Raw genomic sequence first — 15,563 nt, 5'->3', positions numbered from 1 at the left:
GAGCTACATGTTCAACATGGTTTAAAAAAGTGGATAAAAAATGCATTTATTGGTAATAAATAATTATGCAAAAGTATCGTCAATTTTTCTTTATAAACTTTTTAAATAACTTTTTCCAAAAAAGTTAACTGTTTTACCCTGTTTTAAGTGTACAACTACCAAGAAATGTTATTTATATCATAATTAATAAAACATTGTAATAAATATATATAATTTCTTATATGACAAAATAAAAAGTTTATAAGGAGAGATTTACGATACTTTTGCATAATTATTTATTACTAATAAATGCATTTTTTATTCACTTTTGACTCACTTTTGACTTTAGCTCATGCTCTTTCATTTGACACCTCTGGAATGGTTATAACGTCATTTTTTTCTGACATGTTATTGCAAAAAAAATGTTCTCTGGGATAAACAATTTGAATAAAATTTAAACAATATAATGAATCGCTTTGAAATTTTTATCCCATATTAAGCATCAAATAACCCTTATTTGACAAAAATTTCAAAGCTGTACACTAATTTTTACAACAGTTATTGCGAAAATAATTTATTTGCAATTCCGACCTTTTTTCGCAATTATATTAACAATAAATGAGTATATCAAACTTTGTAATACGTCGTTTTAAAGCTTTTTCCATAATCTCGGAAGATATTTGTATTAAAAAAACCCTGGAAAAGGTTTCCCTGTTTTCCATTGATTTGAAAAAAAAAAGTAAAAAATGTCATTTTTTGACACTTAATTGTTAATAAATAAAAATGGCCGCCAGATCCTACGCAGGAAATAGTTACAATTTGCTCTTATAGGTATTACCTGTCGAAAAAACGCTTCAGTACCCTGGCTGTTCAAGTGTCATGGAAAAAACCTTTTTACCCTGGACTATCAAAGCAGGAAAGCAATTACGCTTCTAAACTCAGTACTCAGATAAAAAATCAAAACAAATAAAAGATCTATAACGTCCGCGTCGTAGTGAAAAGCATTATAACATACAGCTACGAAGTATGGCATATGAAGAAAAATTCAAAACAAATGTTAGAGGTCACCGAAATGAATTTCTGGAGAAGAGCTGCAAGAAGATCAAGAAGAGAACACGTCACCAATGAACGGATACGAGAAATAATGAAGGTAACACATACCATAAATGAAGAAATCAACGAAATACAACTAAGATGGTTTGGTCACGTACAAAGAATGCATGAGGACAGAATCCCAAAACAAGTACAAAACTGGAAACCGCAAGGTAGAAGAAGAAGAAGAGGTAGACCGAGGAAAAGTTGGCAGGCAGGAATAAACAATGCCATGGAACTAGATCAATGTGCGGACAGAGAGGAATGGCAAATGGGTATCGGAAGACGGAGAACGTTATAAACCGATAGTATATACAAATATAATATATATGTAGTATCCACAATCCAGATAGAAAGGGTAGACAAATACAAATATCTAGGATTAGGAATATTGGTTAATTAAAACGCAGACAAACACAAGACATTAAAAGCCGTATAAAAAATTAGAAATAGCAAGGGCAAAATTTGTGAAAATTAAACATCTATTATGCAGTAGAGACCTAAGAATGGATCTAAGGATAAGGTTGTTACACTGCTACATTTTACAACTTCGCTGTACGGATCTGAGGCCTGGACATTGAAGCAGTTAGATATTAAGGAATTGGAAGTTCTTGAGCATTGGTGTTATCGAATAATGCTAAGAATATCATGAGTAGACAAGGTTAGCAATATTGAAGTCCTTGATAGGGCTAATAAGAGAAAAGAAAGTATACAGCCAATTAAGAGGAGGAAGCTTGAATATTTCGGTGAATAATCGGCTGCGATTAAATATAATATGAGAAAAAGAAAGTATACAGCCAATTAAGAGGAGGAAGCTTGAATATTTCGGTGAATAATCGGCTGCGATTGAATATGGAGTGCAAAATAAAAGGTAAAAGAGATAACCTCCTGGTTACGAAATCTAAGGGAATGGTGTAGTCTGAAGTCTAACCAACTATGTATTTAGAGCTGCTATAAGTAAAATAATAATTGTCATGATCATATTCAACCTTCGATAGAAGATGGAACCTTAAAAAGAGGAAGAGTTCTGTCGTTTTACAGAGAGATAAACATATTGCGTTAAGTTAAAAAATAAGTTAAAACTTACCGACATATTGCAATACATATTCTATATCCGTGAGATAGGTGATACCTTCACAAATTATTGTTTCTTAACGAAAATGTGGCACCCTAATTAAACATTATTCGTGAGATTTTTGAGTCACTTTAAAACAATAAAGTATTCCGTATTGGATTTTTTACACATAACAATACAGTCATTGTCACTACCACAATGGCAATAACATATTTAAACCTTCCCACGCCAACATCTCGAAACTTATAAGCGATCAACCACTAAATACATACAGTGTTTTATTATTATTTTATCAGCAGTTATTAAATCCATACACCGAACTCGACATAACACTCTCGTTTCGGATAAGGGACAGTAACAATCGACAAATTGATAAAATTCCAACAGCATTCCTTACCTCTGTCGCCAACGCTTGATTGGCACCTTTGGACAGCAAGTACCGAACACAGCCATCGTGGTTTTCTTGTGCCGCCATGTAAAGTGGGGTGAAACCATTTTGGGATTGAACATTTAGTGAAGCACCATGTTGGACTAGGAGCCGAACAATTTCTTCTTGACCGGCTGCAATTTAAAAATATTCAATTTTATACAAATATTGTATTCAGAAAGAAAGTTATGAGCAAGAGAAAATAAACCAACTAAACACTGAACACTATTTCTAATGTTTTCAGTGCGTCATTCACTTATTACAATAGGTATTAAAAACATATTAATATGTTTATTTCAATAATTTATAAAAAATGGGTTTATATTAATCACCTTATTACGTAACGCAGGTTTGGGGGAGAAGGGGTCAAAAATCTTCAAAAATTGCGTTACGTAATACTTAACGCCCCATTACGGTGCGTTACATAAGGGAGAGGGGGGTCAAAAAGCTTCAAAAATCGCGTTACGTAATACTTGAACGCCCCCTTAGGGGCGACAAGGATGCTAAATTTCCAGTTGCTTTATGGGGACCTATTGGGTTGTGAAGATGAAAATAAAATAATCAAATAATAAAATAATAAAACAATAAAAAATAGGGGCTCCTATTTAAGATGTTAAAGTAACCATTCATCTCCCGACCCCCATCTACGCGGGGGTCGTGTTTGGTGCCATTCGATAGATTTTTAAAAAATATTGAATACGTGTATTTTTCGATCTAGTGTTCATTTCGCGAAATATCGCGGGGTTCCGATTTAAAATTTTAAATCTACCCCCCACTCCTCTCCGTGGGTGGTCGTGTTTGGTATCATTCTATAGATTTTTGAAAAATATTGAACACGTATTTTTGGTTTTTCGATATGACGTTCATTTCGCGAAATATTCACTTTTTTTGTGAAACTTTGTGATTCGCCCATTTCCTTACGCCCCGCTCAAATCGTCAGATTTTTTTAAAAATACACTGTTCTGCATGCACTTAACTGACCTTATCTTAATCTGACGATTTTGAGTTTTTCTAGGGATAGATTTTTTTCGGACCCCCCTTAACGAATGCTATATTAAGAGCTAGAGGGGCTCTTAATAGAGCTCTAGTTAGAGCTAGAGCTATTGGCCTTATCAAGAGCCAATATATGGTAGGGGTACATTTGCAGGGTACAAGGTTTCTCTTCATGTAATTTTCTGACGCTCTGGAGTAACTGCAAAAATCCCCGCTTGCTTGGGCTCCCCTACCATTAGTATATTTTCTTCAACATTCACCCAGGGTGTATCACTCATAATCTTCTATAAAAAAATTCCGATGTTTGATTAATACTCTTGTCTAATTGACAGTTCAATTACTAAATATCGTCCAAGAGTACTTGTGGCGATGTAGGTCACAAAAGTGGAGAAGAAAAAGGATTTTAATACTTCATCCATTAATGAAAACGTTTCGAGTATGAATACATAGACCTGTTCACTTAAAAGTACATCAATAAACTTATAAAAATATATAGGTCATGAGCCTAGACTTAAAAAAATCATGATTAGCTCCCTCCTGAGATTTCGTTTAATTCAGGTATTCATGTCAAGTCGGACAACTTTTCTATTTCGAAAACATTTCGAAAGGGGGAGTTTCGTAAATAGAGGTTTCTAACACGGGGGTTACGAAACGCCCCCTCCCAAAATTTTCCGTATTAGAAAAGTTGTCGAAGAATATTTAGCTGACAAATTGATGAAAGTAACATATGAAATGCTCAACATGGAACCATGGACTTGTCAATATAGAAAAATCAATATTTTTTTTAAAACACAACACTATGTCAGTTTCGTACCTATTATACAGGGTGTCCCGAAAAGATTGGTCATAAATTATACCACACATTCTGGGGTCAAAAATAGTTCGATTGAACCTAACTTACCTTAGTACAAATGTGCTCATGAAAAAAGTTAGAAAGAACCCTTTGAAGTTACAAAATGAAAATCGATTTTTTTCAATATATCGAAAACTATTAGAGATTTTGTATTGAAAATGGACATGTATCATTCTTATGGCAGGAACATCTTAAAACAAAATTATAGTGGAATTTGTCCACCCCATAAAAATTTTATGGGAGTTTTGTTCCCTTAAACCCCCCCAAACTTTTGTGTACGTTCCAATTAATTCATTATTGTGGTACCATTATTTAACAACAACGTTTTTAAAACATTTTTGCCTCTTAGTATTTTTTCGATAAGCCAGTTTTTATCGAGATGCGGCTTATTTTTTAATATATTTACATAAAAATTTTATGGGGGTTGTGTTCCTTTAAACCCCCCAAATGGTTGTGTACGTTCCAATTAAACTATTATTTTGGTACCATTGGTTAAACACAGTGTTTTTAAAATTTTTTTGCCTCTTAGTCTTTTTTTGATAAGTTACCTTTTATCGAGATGTGGCTTCTTTTTCAAAATATACCTAAAAATGTAAATTATAAATAAATTTTCAGATTATTAACAGGTCTCTATAATCGTACTTAACCATATACAAATATGTGGTGGATTCGACAACTATTCAAAATATCTCGATAAATAGTGGCTTATCGAAAAAGTACAAGGAGGCAAAAAAGTTTTAAAAACATTTTGTTTCACTAATGGTGCCACAATAATAGTTTAATTGGAACGTACACAAAAGTTTGGGGGGGTTTAAGTGAACAAAACCCCCATAAAATTTTTATGGGGTGCACAAATTTCACTTTAATTTTTATTTAAGATGTTGCTGCCATAAGAATGCCACATGTCCATTTTCAATAAAAAATATCTAAGAGTTTTCGATATATGAAAAATAATCGATTTTAATTTTGTAACTTCAAAGGGCTGTAACTTTTTTTGTGTGCACTATGGTAAGTGAGGTTCAATCAACCTATTTTTGACCCCAGAATCTGTGGTATAATTTATGACCAATCTTTTCGAGACACCCTGTATAAAGAACAGAAGTATGTACGTAAAAAATATAATAGAGCGGTTCAAAATTGTGGAATAAATTAATTTTTTCGACAATAAGCCACTTTGGAGAAAAATCCCGAGGCAGGTCGATTTTTATTTTGAAATTATAATTTTTTGACATATATGCCATAATAGTGACGTCATACATTTGGGCGTGATGACGTAGGTAATCGATAATTTGTTTAAATGGGAATAGGGGTCGTGTGGTAGTTCATTTGAAAGGTTATTTAATCCTCTTTTCGGTAAGATAAACATTAACATCATTATTTATACAGGGTAGTCAAAAAATAATTTTTGGATAAAATTAATTGACACAAAAAGAAGATTGTATGTAATTTATTTAATTTAAAATAGATTTTACTGCTGTCAAAAAATATAAAAAATGTTAATTTAATAAATAAACATTGCTTCCCCCACTGCCACCCACCTGCGCTTGGCAGATTGAACATTTAATTTAAGCGATAACGAATGTTTACTTGTCAAATAAACATTTTTTTCTATTTTCTGATAGCAGTAAAATGTATTTTGAGTTAAATAAATTACATAAATTCTTCTTTTTGCGTCAATTAATGTAATTCAAAAAATTTTTGGCCATTCTGTATAAATAATTATGTTAATGTTTATATTACTGAATATAGAATTGATAACCTTTCAAATGAAATACCACACAACCCCTATTCCCATTAAAAAAAAAATCATTTTTTACGGCATCACGCCCAAATGGATGATGTCACTATTATGGCATATACTATATACGTATATATGTCAAAAATCATAATTTTAAAATAAAAATCGTCCTGTCTCAAGATTTTTCTCCAAAGTGGCCTATTCTTGAAAAAATAAATTTATTCCATAATTTTGAATCTCTCTGTATATTATACAAGTAATCTGTAATACTCGAAGAACAAACAGACATTTCATAATTGATAATAAGGTTTAGAAAACCATGGATAAATTACTTATATTTAACTTTTGTTAAAATTCTAATCATATCATTAAAAAAAATTGTAGTAGTTTATGGATGTTCTCTAAGTTGACCCACTACTTTGTGCCGTGTAATTTGAGTTGCCTATATGAACTTAAATCGGCGACATGGTTATCCGCCATAAACGGGCCGGCGGAAGGGCGGATAAGCTAAAATGGCGGATAATAGGGAGGGTTAAATGAGACATAAGTTTTTGCAACTCGTTTTGTTGCTGCCAAGTCACGTCATCTCTGTAGAACCATGATATCGACAGCTCTGGATTCTTCTTGTTGCTGGACGTATTTTATCGCAACTTCAAAATATTTTACGCCTTCTTTGTGTGAAACTATGTGGGCCTCAAGAGTATCTGGTTCTTAGATGTCTTCATCACCTTCACATTAACAAGAGTAACAATTTCTTCTTGGGTTATTTCATACTGGTCATCCCTTGAAAACCACTCTCCAACATCACTCAAAGATGCATCCTCACATCCAGGGATAAGTTTCACTAAGGACAAAATATTTTCCTAAACTTCACCCGGAGTGTTTGTCCTCGATTTCTTTATTCTCGCCATGTAGGCATTAAGTCTCGGCCATCATTCATTTCTTGTATCATGTCGTTCCAATCAGTTCAGTTCCACCTTATGGACTATTTTCAAAAGTAGGTATATTTTGTTGCATAAATGGTACGGCGGATAAAACGGAATGGCGGATAACCGAAGGGCGGATAACCGAGACTCTACTGTAAATAATAAAGTTTTGCTGTATTCCACTTTAAAAATTCACATTGTTAGGCATGATTGAATCAAATATGTAGTACCTTTTTTGAAATAGATGTATTTAAAAATGAAACTGAAAAGTTATTATGTACTATAAAGAGTGATCTGTAGGTATATCTATAACTGTGGCTGTGCTTGACATATAAAACAATTAAGTAGATATAAAAAATCACAAATTTTAGTGAATTTGGGAAATTATCATAAATACAAATACCAATGTTGAAACGTATTTAAATAACAAAAGTATTTAAATACTAAAAATGTACCCAAGATCTTGAGTAAATTTTTTTCTTAATCATTCACCCTTTTTGTACATTTCATATTTTTAACTTGGTATCGGAGCTAATGGGCCGTATTTCAAAATTTAAATACTTATTTGTAGTTTTACTCTAAAGTCCAAAGTTCTAAATAGTTACAACAAAGTATTTAAATTTTGAAATACTGCCCATCAGCTCTGATACCAAGTTAAAAATTTGATAAATTTTTATTTAAATTTGATAAAAACTTTCCCAAATTTGATAATGCAAATTTGCCACGATGAAGACATCAACGGTAGGTAAGTTAGTCAGATTGACCTTTTGAAAAACCCTCGTCCGTCATATTATGCGTTTTAAACTCTTTACAAGGTAGCACTCAACTTTATCAATTTCAGTTTAAAACTAAGCTGATTGGGGAACTACTTATTACAATATATAAGATGAACATAAATAATACCTAGGAATTTTTCATTAAAGACGATTAAAATGTAATATACCCGTGATACCTACCTTAATCGCGTTGTTTCCGCCGGTTCACCGTGGCCGGTGACGTCGAACCAATAGAAGGACGTTCAAGAGCCTCCTAAGATATTTGAATTTTATAGCATTTTCAAAACGTCGTAATTAGCGTACGGGTTAAAAATATTTGTTTTTTTCGCATGCAAGCGTTTTAAGATCATGTTACCTTATGTTTTTTAATATCATTTTAATATTTAAAATTTTTTGCAAGTTCCCTATTGTTAGAACGACCTTGCCAGCCATCAAAATCGTATCAATTTCCATACTTTGTACACACAAAGAATCAAAAAGAAATGGAGGGATTTGGGTCACCAGCACTTACAATAAAGGTGTTGGTTGTTACTTTCGCACAGTCAAAAGTGATTATTTTACAAGTATGTATTGCGTTTTATTTTTCTAATGAAAAATATGGCCGCAATAAAGGGATAACAGCCCAAGGCCTTGTCACGAAACCTTTTACATCTTTCGCCAAAGTCATGGGCAAATATGAAGCCATAACAACCCATGAAAAAACATCATACCACAAGGAGTGAATTCAGGTTGGACTGGATTTTCTACAAAGTTATCACAACCCACAAAAGTCAGTCATTAACCAGATAGAATCTCGGAGGTCTAAACAGATACAAGAAAACAGAGCAAGACTACTACCAATAGTAGAGTCTATAGTGTTCTTAGGTCGACAAAATATTCCTCTAAGAGGCCATCATGATGATGGCCTCCTGCTTCTGGATGAAGATGCTGGACCTAGCAATGAGGGGAATTGTTAAGGTTTAAAATCACATCAGGAGATAAGACTCTTAAACAACACCTATCCACAGCATCTTCCCAAGCAACATACATTAGTAGCACTAGTCAAAATAAATTATTGATAACATTTTGTGGTAAAGAAATAATTGAACAAATAAAGAATCAGCTTCAAAGTGCAAATTATTACTCTGTCATATTTGACGAAACGACCGACGAATCCCACGTGGAACAACTTTCTCTAAATTTGAAATACATACACAATTAAATACAACATTCGTGCAGACTTTGTCAAGTTTATTGACGTTTATAAGAACATAAAAATGGAAGAACAAAGCCTGACAGAAGAAGCATTGGGAAACATGGTATTAAACTTGTTGAAAAAACTACACTTCTATCCGAAGAAATGTGTAGGAATCGGTGCTGACTTTAATAATACTTTAATAACGATAAGTCTTGAGTGTCTTTGTGGTACTCAAAAGTGTGTGAAAAGTACCTTAAAATTCACCATTGTAACCCTAATCTTCAAAATTATCACCAGACCTCCGGTAACCATCCCCAAAAAAAGTTCATGGCCCCTCCCGAAAATCGGTCCTCTATCCGCCCTTGTGGTATACGACAGGAGGGGGCATGAGTACACATCCGACGTCGTTTGATGTATTGTATCTCAATTTTGTCGCTATTGTCTCTATGCATATTAAGATTCTGATGAATCTAAATATTATTTAGAATGGATCGATGTAGAAAATACAGATATATAGAAAATCAGAAAATATATATCCTGAAGTAACTTGATGGCGAAGAAGAGGAAGGGAATTAAAAAGTTCAATTTTTATGACGTAGGTAGTTTCTGAATGTTCCTCTTCCCACTTTCAAAGATTCAACAAGTGACATCACATTTGACTCCAATAATTAACGGGGTAATTTCAAAATTAGTAACATACCGGGGTGGCACCACTATGATTTCAGTTGACAAATAATTATGATACATGAATTGGCTCATTAAATTCCATATAATGGTTGTGTAATGCCAATATCAATTAAAATTTAACTTCAACATGTCAGATCCACATGAGGACACAATAATATTAGTGTCCTATATAAACACTAGAATTCATGAAAATAAGTAAAACATAAGTATTTAATTAGTAGCTCACTACGCCATATCAAATTATTTGTTTATTTATTTATTTATATATTTATTGAATTCTCGAATTAATAAAATATAGATGTAAATAAATGGTATATCCTTATCGTAAAAATGGACAATATACGGAAATTAATTAAATAGTCGATTAATTTTCAGAACTTACTTAGGTAATCAGAAGCCTGTTTGTTCACTTAAACACTGGTGTTAATCACTTTAATTAAATGACTTTGTTTTCGCTAAAAATAGCCAATTTATTACGAGTGTAACTTCGATGCTACTGTTCTAAACAATGCCAGAACCGGACTCCTTTCGAGGAATTCGAGAACAAAAACAAGTCCTGATAAGAACTGTCGCTGACAGGGCAAACGCCAAAATACACAGGCGGCTCCAGAATTATTCGAAATAAAGAAAAGTGAGAAAGAAGCAAGGTAAGCTAGCTCTCGTACGGGTTGGGGCTGGATTGAGCAGGTCTTTAACACGAACTGTACGGGAGACGCGGAACTTGTGGAAACTCTCACTAAGAAGAAATGGAGGAATTTATAAAGGAACTGCGGGAAAAACTAGATAGAATGGAAGATAGAGGAATGAGAATAGAAGAAAAATTAGATGGGATCCAAAGTGAGCTGGAACAACTAAAAAATACGAATCAGGAACTTAAAAATGAAAATGAACTTCTCAAACAAGAGCTGCATCAACATAAAAATAGAATAGAACAAATAGAAAGGGATATGAAGAGAAAAAACCTGATAATACACGGCATTGAAGAAACAAGCGATGAGGACACACAAATACTGGTAAACAAAGTACAAGACATCATCAACAAAATGGAAATACCTTGCAAAGCCAACCAAGAGGTCACAGAAATTAGAAGAATAGGAGACAAAACTAGAAATCCTGAAAGACCAGTCCTGGTAGAGCTAAGAAGTGGGAATACAAGAACGGAAATTCTTAAAGCTTCATGGAAATTAAAAGGCTCGAAATGGTTTGTTAACGAAGACTATCCAAAAACCGTAATCGAACAACGCACAACACTTATAAAACACATGAAAGAGGCAAGGATGAAAGGGTACAACGCAAAGATAAAATATAATAAGTTAATAATTAACGGAGACGAGTACGATATAGACCAGGTCAAAAGATGGAACAGCGATTCCGAAGATTTGAGAGATGATAATATGACAGAAACTATAAAGAATAAAACTGGAACGAGAACAGTGAGTGAAAGATCACCAAACGGAGACACAGAACTAGATCCAAGAGAAAAAATAAAGAAAGTAAACGAAAATCAAACAATTAAAAACTAGAATTGGAACGGAAACACATTATGACGACAATGGCACGAAAAATGGACAAGGCAATGATACAAAAGGATATGAGAACAAGCAAGATTAGCAAAAAGAAAGAAAGAAAGGGTAATACAAAAAAGAAAAAAAGAGAGGGAGGTGTTATAAGAATAGCGTCATGGAATATAAGAACATTACTTAGAGCAGGAAAACTGGAAGAAATTACATCAGTTCTGATACAGTATAAGGTGGAAATAGCAGCACTGCAGGAAATTAGATGGAAAGGGAAAGGACAAATAGATCAACAGAATAGTACCTTCATATACTCAGGGGAAGAAAAGCAAGGACAACATGGGGTAGGATTCATAGTAATTGGAAATATGAGAGACAAAATAATGGAAGTCAGACTAATAAACAAAAGAATAGCTTACCTAAGGATTGAAGCTAAACAGGCAAACATATCCCTACTAAATGTTTATGCACCGACAGAAAATGCGAAAGAGGAGGAAAAAGATCATTTCTACGACACTATGGAAGAAGAGCTAGAAAAAATACCAAAAGAAGATGTGATATTAATATTGGGCGATTTTAATGCACAAATAGGAAAGGAGGATTATATACAGCAAATAGCAGGCAAACATACAATACATGAGAAAACGAATGACAACGGGCACAGAATATGCAATATGGCGACAGGAAATAATATGTCTATCAGCAGTACAATGTTCAAGCATCAAAGAAAACACAAAGTCACATGGGTTTCTCCAGACCAAAAAACAGAGTCACAAATAGACCACATATTAATATCGAAAAGAAGACAATCAAGTATAATGGATGTGAGAAGCTACAGAGGTGCATGCGGAGACTCAGACCATTTCCTGGTGGTAGCAAAGCTGAGACAAAAGATGAAAGTAATGAGAAGGCAGAAAGAGAGGAACAAGAGGTGGAATATCGAAAAATTGAAGGAAGCAAAAGAGATACAAAAGTATGAACATGAAATAGGTAAAAGAATTGCCGCACTGAATAAGGAAAGAGATGATGTCGAAGAAATATGGGGTGATATTAAAAAAGCAATTAACCACACGGCTGAGACTACATTAGGGACGAAGCAAATTACAAGAAAGAAGGACTGGTTCAATACAGAATGTAAAGAAGCAGTTGAAGAAAAAGTAAAAGCACGAAATCAGTGGATGCGGACTCACAAAAATGAACATAGAGACATGTACGAGCAAAAAAGAAAGGCAAGCAACAAAGTAATAAGAGAACAAAAGAGAAAATTCATGGATAGTCAGTTGGAGGAAATTGAGGCGGAAAGTAAGACTCAGAACACCAAGAAATTCTACACAAAAATCAGAGAACAGAACAGAGGTTTCAAACCAAAAGTAAATGGAGTTAAAAATAAACAAGGGCAAATAGTAACACAAGATCAACCATATATGAAAGTCTGGATGGAACACTTCAAGGAGTTACTGGCAGAAAATGAAACAGAAGAGATTACAGAAATGGAGGAAGAGTGGGAAAATAATGGAATGAAGGAGCCAACACTCGAAGAAGTAATTGAAATAATTAAAAATAACAAAAACGGAAGAGCACCCGGAAAAGATAACATAAACAGCGAACTCATAAAACTAGGAGGGAAACCGTTGCATAGGGAAATACACAAACTGATAGTAAACATCTGGAAAGAAGAAAAAATGCCAAAAGAATGGCAAACAGGCCAAATAATAACGATACATAAAAAGGGAAACCAACAAGAATGTCAAAATTACAGGGGAATAACATTACTGAGTACAGTATATAAGGTATTGTCAACCATAATACAAAGAAGATTACAAGAAGCAGCAGAGAATAAGATTGGTCAATATCAGTGTGGATTCAGGAAAGGAAAATCCACAATAGATGCGATATACATACTAAAACAAATAATGGAGAAGGCGAACGAAGCTAACATAAACTTAGAAATACTTTTCGTAGATTTTAAACAAGCTTTTGATTCCATCAAACGAAACCAACTATTGAAAATATTAAAAATGCTACAGGTACCGCTTAAATTAAGAAAACTTATAAAAATGACGATGAGCCATACCAGAGCGAGTGTAAAAACGCAAATAGGGGAAACAGAAGAGTTTGAAACAAACAAAGGAGTGAGGCAGGGTGATGGTTTATCCACAACACTATTCAACATGGCAATAGAATATATTACCAGAAAAATGAACAAAGGTACACTCAGAAATAGAGGAGGTCAAATTGTAGCATATGCCGATGACGTTGTGATAATGGCAAAGAGAAGAGATATATTAACGCAAATGGTAGAGGAACTCATTCAAGAAGGAAAAACAGTGGGTCTGAGTATTAACGAAAACAAAACAAAAATTTTAAGATTAGGGAAAAATCCTACTAATAGAGAGGTTAAAGTGGGAAGATACAAATTTGAAGAAGTAAGTAAATATAAGTACCTGGGAGTCATGCTGTCAAGTGATGGAACAAGAGAAAACGAAATAAAAGAGAAAACATTGGCAATAAATAGAGCATTCCAAGCCAACAAAAAAATGATAAAAAGCAAAATATTAACAAAAACTACTAAATTAAGGCTCTATGAAACGTTAATTAGACCGACATTAATGTATGGAGCAGAAGTGATGACAATGACCAAGACAGACGAAGAAAATTTGAGAAGAACTGAGAGAAAAATAATTCGGGCAATATTAGGACCAATAAAAACAGCAGAGGGTGAATACAGGAGTCGAAGAAATAACGAAATAAATGAGGAATTGAAGGGACAAGATATAGTCAGGAGAATAAAGAGACAAAGATTGAGATGGCTTGGGCATGTATGGAGAGCAGGAGAAGAAGCGATAATAAACATAGTGACAAAGTGGTCTCCGGCCGGAAGGAGACGAAGAGGAAGACCGAGGTCCAAATGGCTGGAAGAGGTGAAGCGAGATCTAGAGGGCATGGGTATTAGAAATGCAGAAGAAAAAGCAAGAGACAGAAGGAGCTGGAACCGGATATGTAATGCAGTTTAAGAAAGAGAAGAACGGAGGACTGATCCACCTCGAAAACATGGATCTAGAGAGCCTGTAAAGGCGGCGCTACCCCCACGGGGGTGTTTTAGCCACTATATATATATATATATATTTATTGATTGATTGATTTATTTCTTTACTTATTTAAATGAATAACGGTGTATGTATTTCAAAATATCAATATATTAATTAAACTCTAACATCGAAGTAAAACAAGTAAGTAAGTATGGTATACAGCCAACCCAGGGAACTATCCTTTTTTAGTTAATGTATTAATTATTTACAATGGAATCTGTAAGATAAATCAAAATTTTCATTAATTATGTAAAATTAAAGAATCAGAAATTTGTAAGTTGTTTGAATAGTATTTTCCGAGGTTAGGAAATTTTAACAAAGTGAGATTTTTGCATTGAACACATTACAATGACAGTAAAACCTTAATAATGTTAAATATGTTCAACTTTACTACTAGTCAAATATAAATTTATATTTGCACTCGGCTTGTCTGAAACTATGACCAATACTACTCTTGCAACAACACTGACTTTCGCACCATGGACTTAAAATTAATCAACGTCGACGAAAACAACAGCAAACTAAGAGAGACTACGTGTTTGGGAAAGAAAATCCTAAGGAAGATCAAATTGACAAGTCTCAGATGCAGAATTCACCACTATAATAAAATTAAAATGGTAAATAGTTATTTAAATCTGAAACTTTTCGTGTTGAAAGTTCTTTCTGGTACATCCATAATCTGCGACTTTTACAATTTATAAGACCGCAGACGATGAATATAAAAAACAAAAAGGACTCCACTATATGCAATCACATTCCATTTTCACTCGTCTAGGAAAAGGACAGAAAAAACTTAAATAAATAAATAAAATAAATTTGAATATATGTACAGTCAAAACCTTATACAGAAAACATCACTGTTGGGAGATATTCTATTCACTCTATTTATTTTAATATAATTATTTATCGATTTTAGTAGTATCATGCTCCTTGACATTATAACCGCTTATACAATATTTTATTCTCTTGTGGTTTGTACATAAATGGGCCATTGCATATTTCTCTGTAGGATATGGGTTACGAGGTCGCTGCCAAACATTGTAAAACATCGAAAAGTGCATGTTCGTATGTTTGGAAATCATGTTAAATGCAGTGATCGGAACAGTTGAATGGTTTCCAAGTAGTATCCGAGTTATGATATGAATTTTTGAATATAGGTGTACAAGGACCATTTGATCCGGAAATGCAACTATAAAATAAGAGATAAACTCTGAATTTTGATGGAAAATTCGAAGAC

At 33.6% G+C, this 15,563-nt stretch overlaps 1 protein-coding gene across 12 annotated transcripts in view; it reads right to left on the bottom strand.

Annotated features, from left to right (window-relative positions):
- Window positions 1-15,563, bottom strand: part of LOC114339297 (ankyrin-3) — a 539,512-nt gene that overhangs the window by 251,750 nt on the left and 272,199 nt on the right. For 11 of the 12 annotated variants that reach the window (XM_050646489.1, XM_050646490.1, XM_050646493.1 and 8 more), the window contains exon 4: window positions 2,544-2,707. In XM_050646489.1, the coding sequence (XP_050502446.1) occupies window positions 2,544-2,707 (164 nt within the window). Of the gene's footprint in view, window positions 1-2,158; window positions 2,180-2,543; window positions 2,708-15,563 lie in introns of those variants that run through there. The other variant, XM_050646494.1, reaches the window with a different exon arrangement.

Source organism: Diabrotica virgifera, chromosome 3 (assembly GCF_917563875.1).
Source record: "Diabrotica virgifera virgifera chromosome 3, PGI_DIABVI_V3a".
Lineage (NCBI taxonomy): Eukaryota > Metazoa > Arthropoda > Insecta > Coleoptera > Chrysomelidae > Diabrotica > Diabrotica virgifera.
The sequence above is the reverse complement of the archived record's forward strand: the minus strand, read 5'-3'. Positions and strand labels throughout refer to the sequence as shown.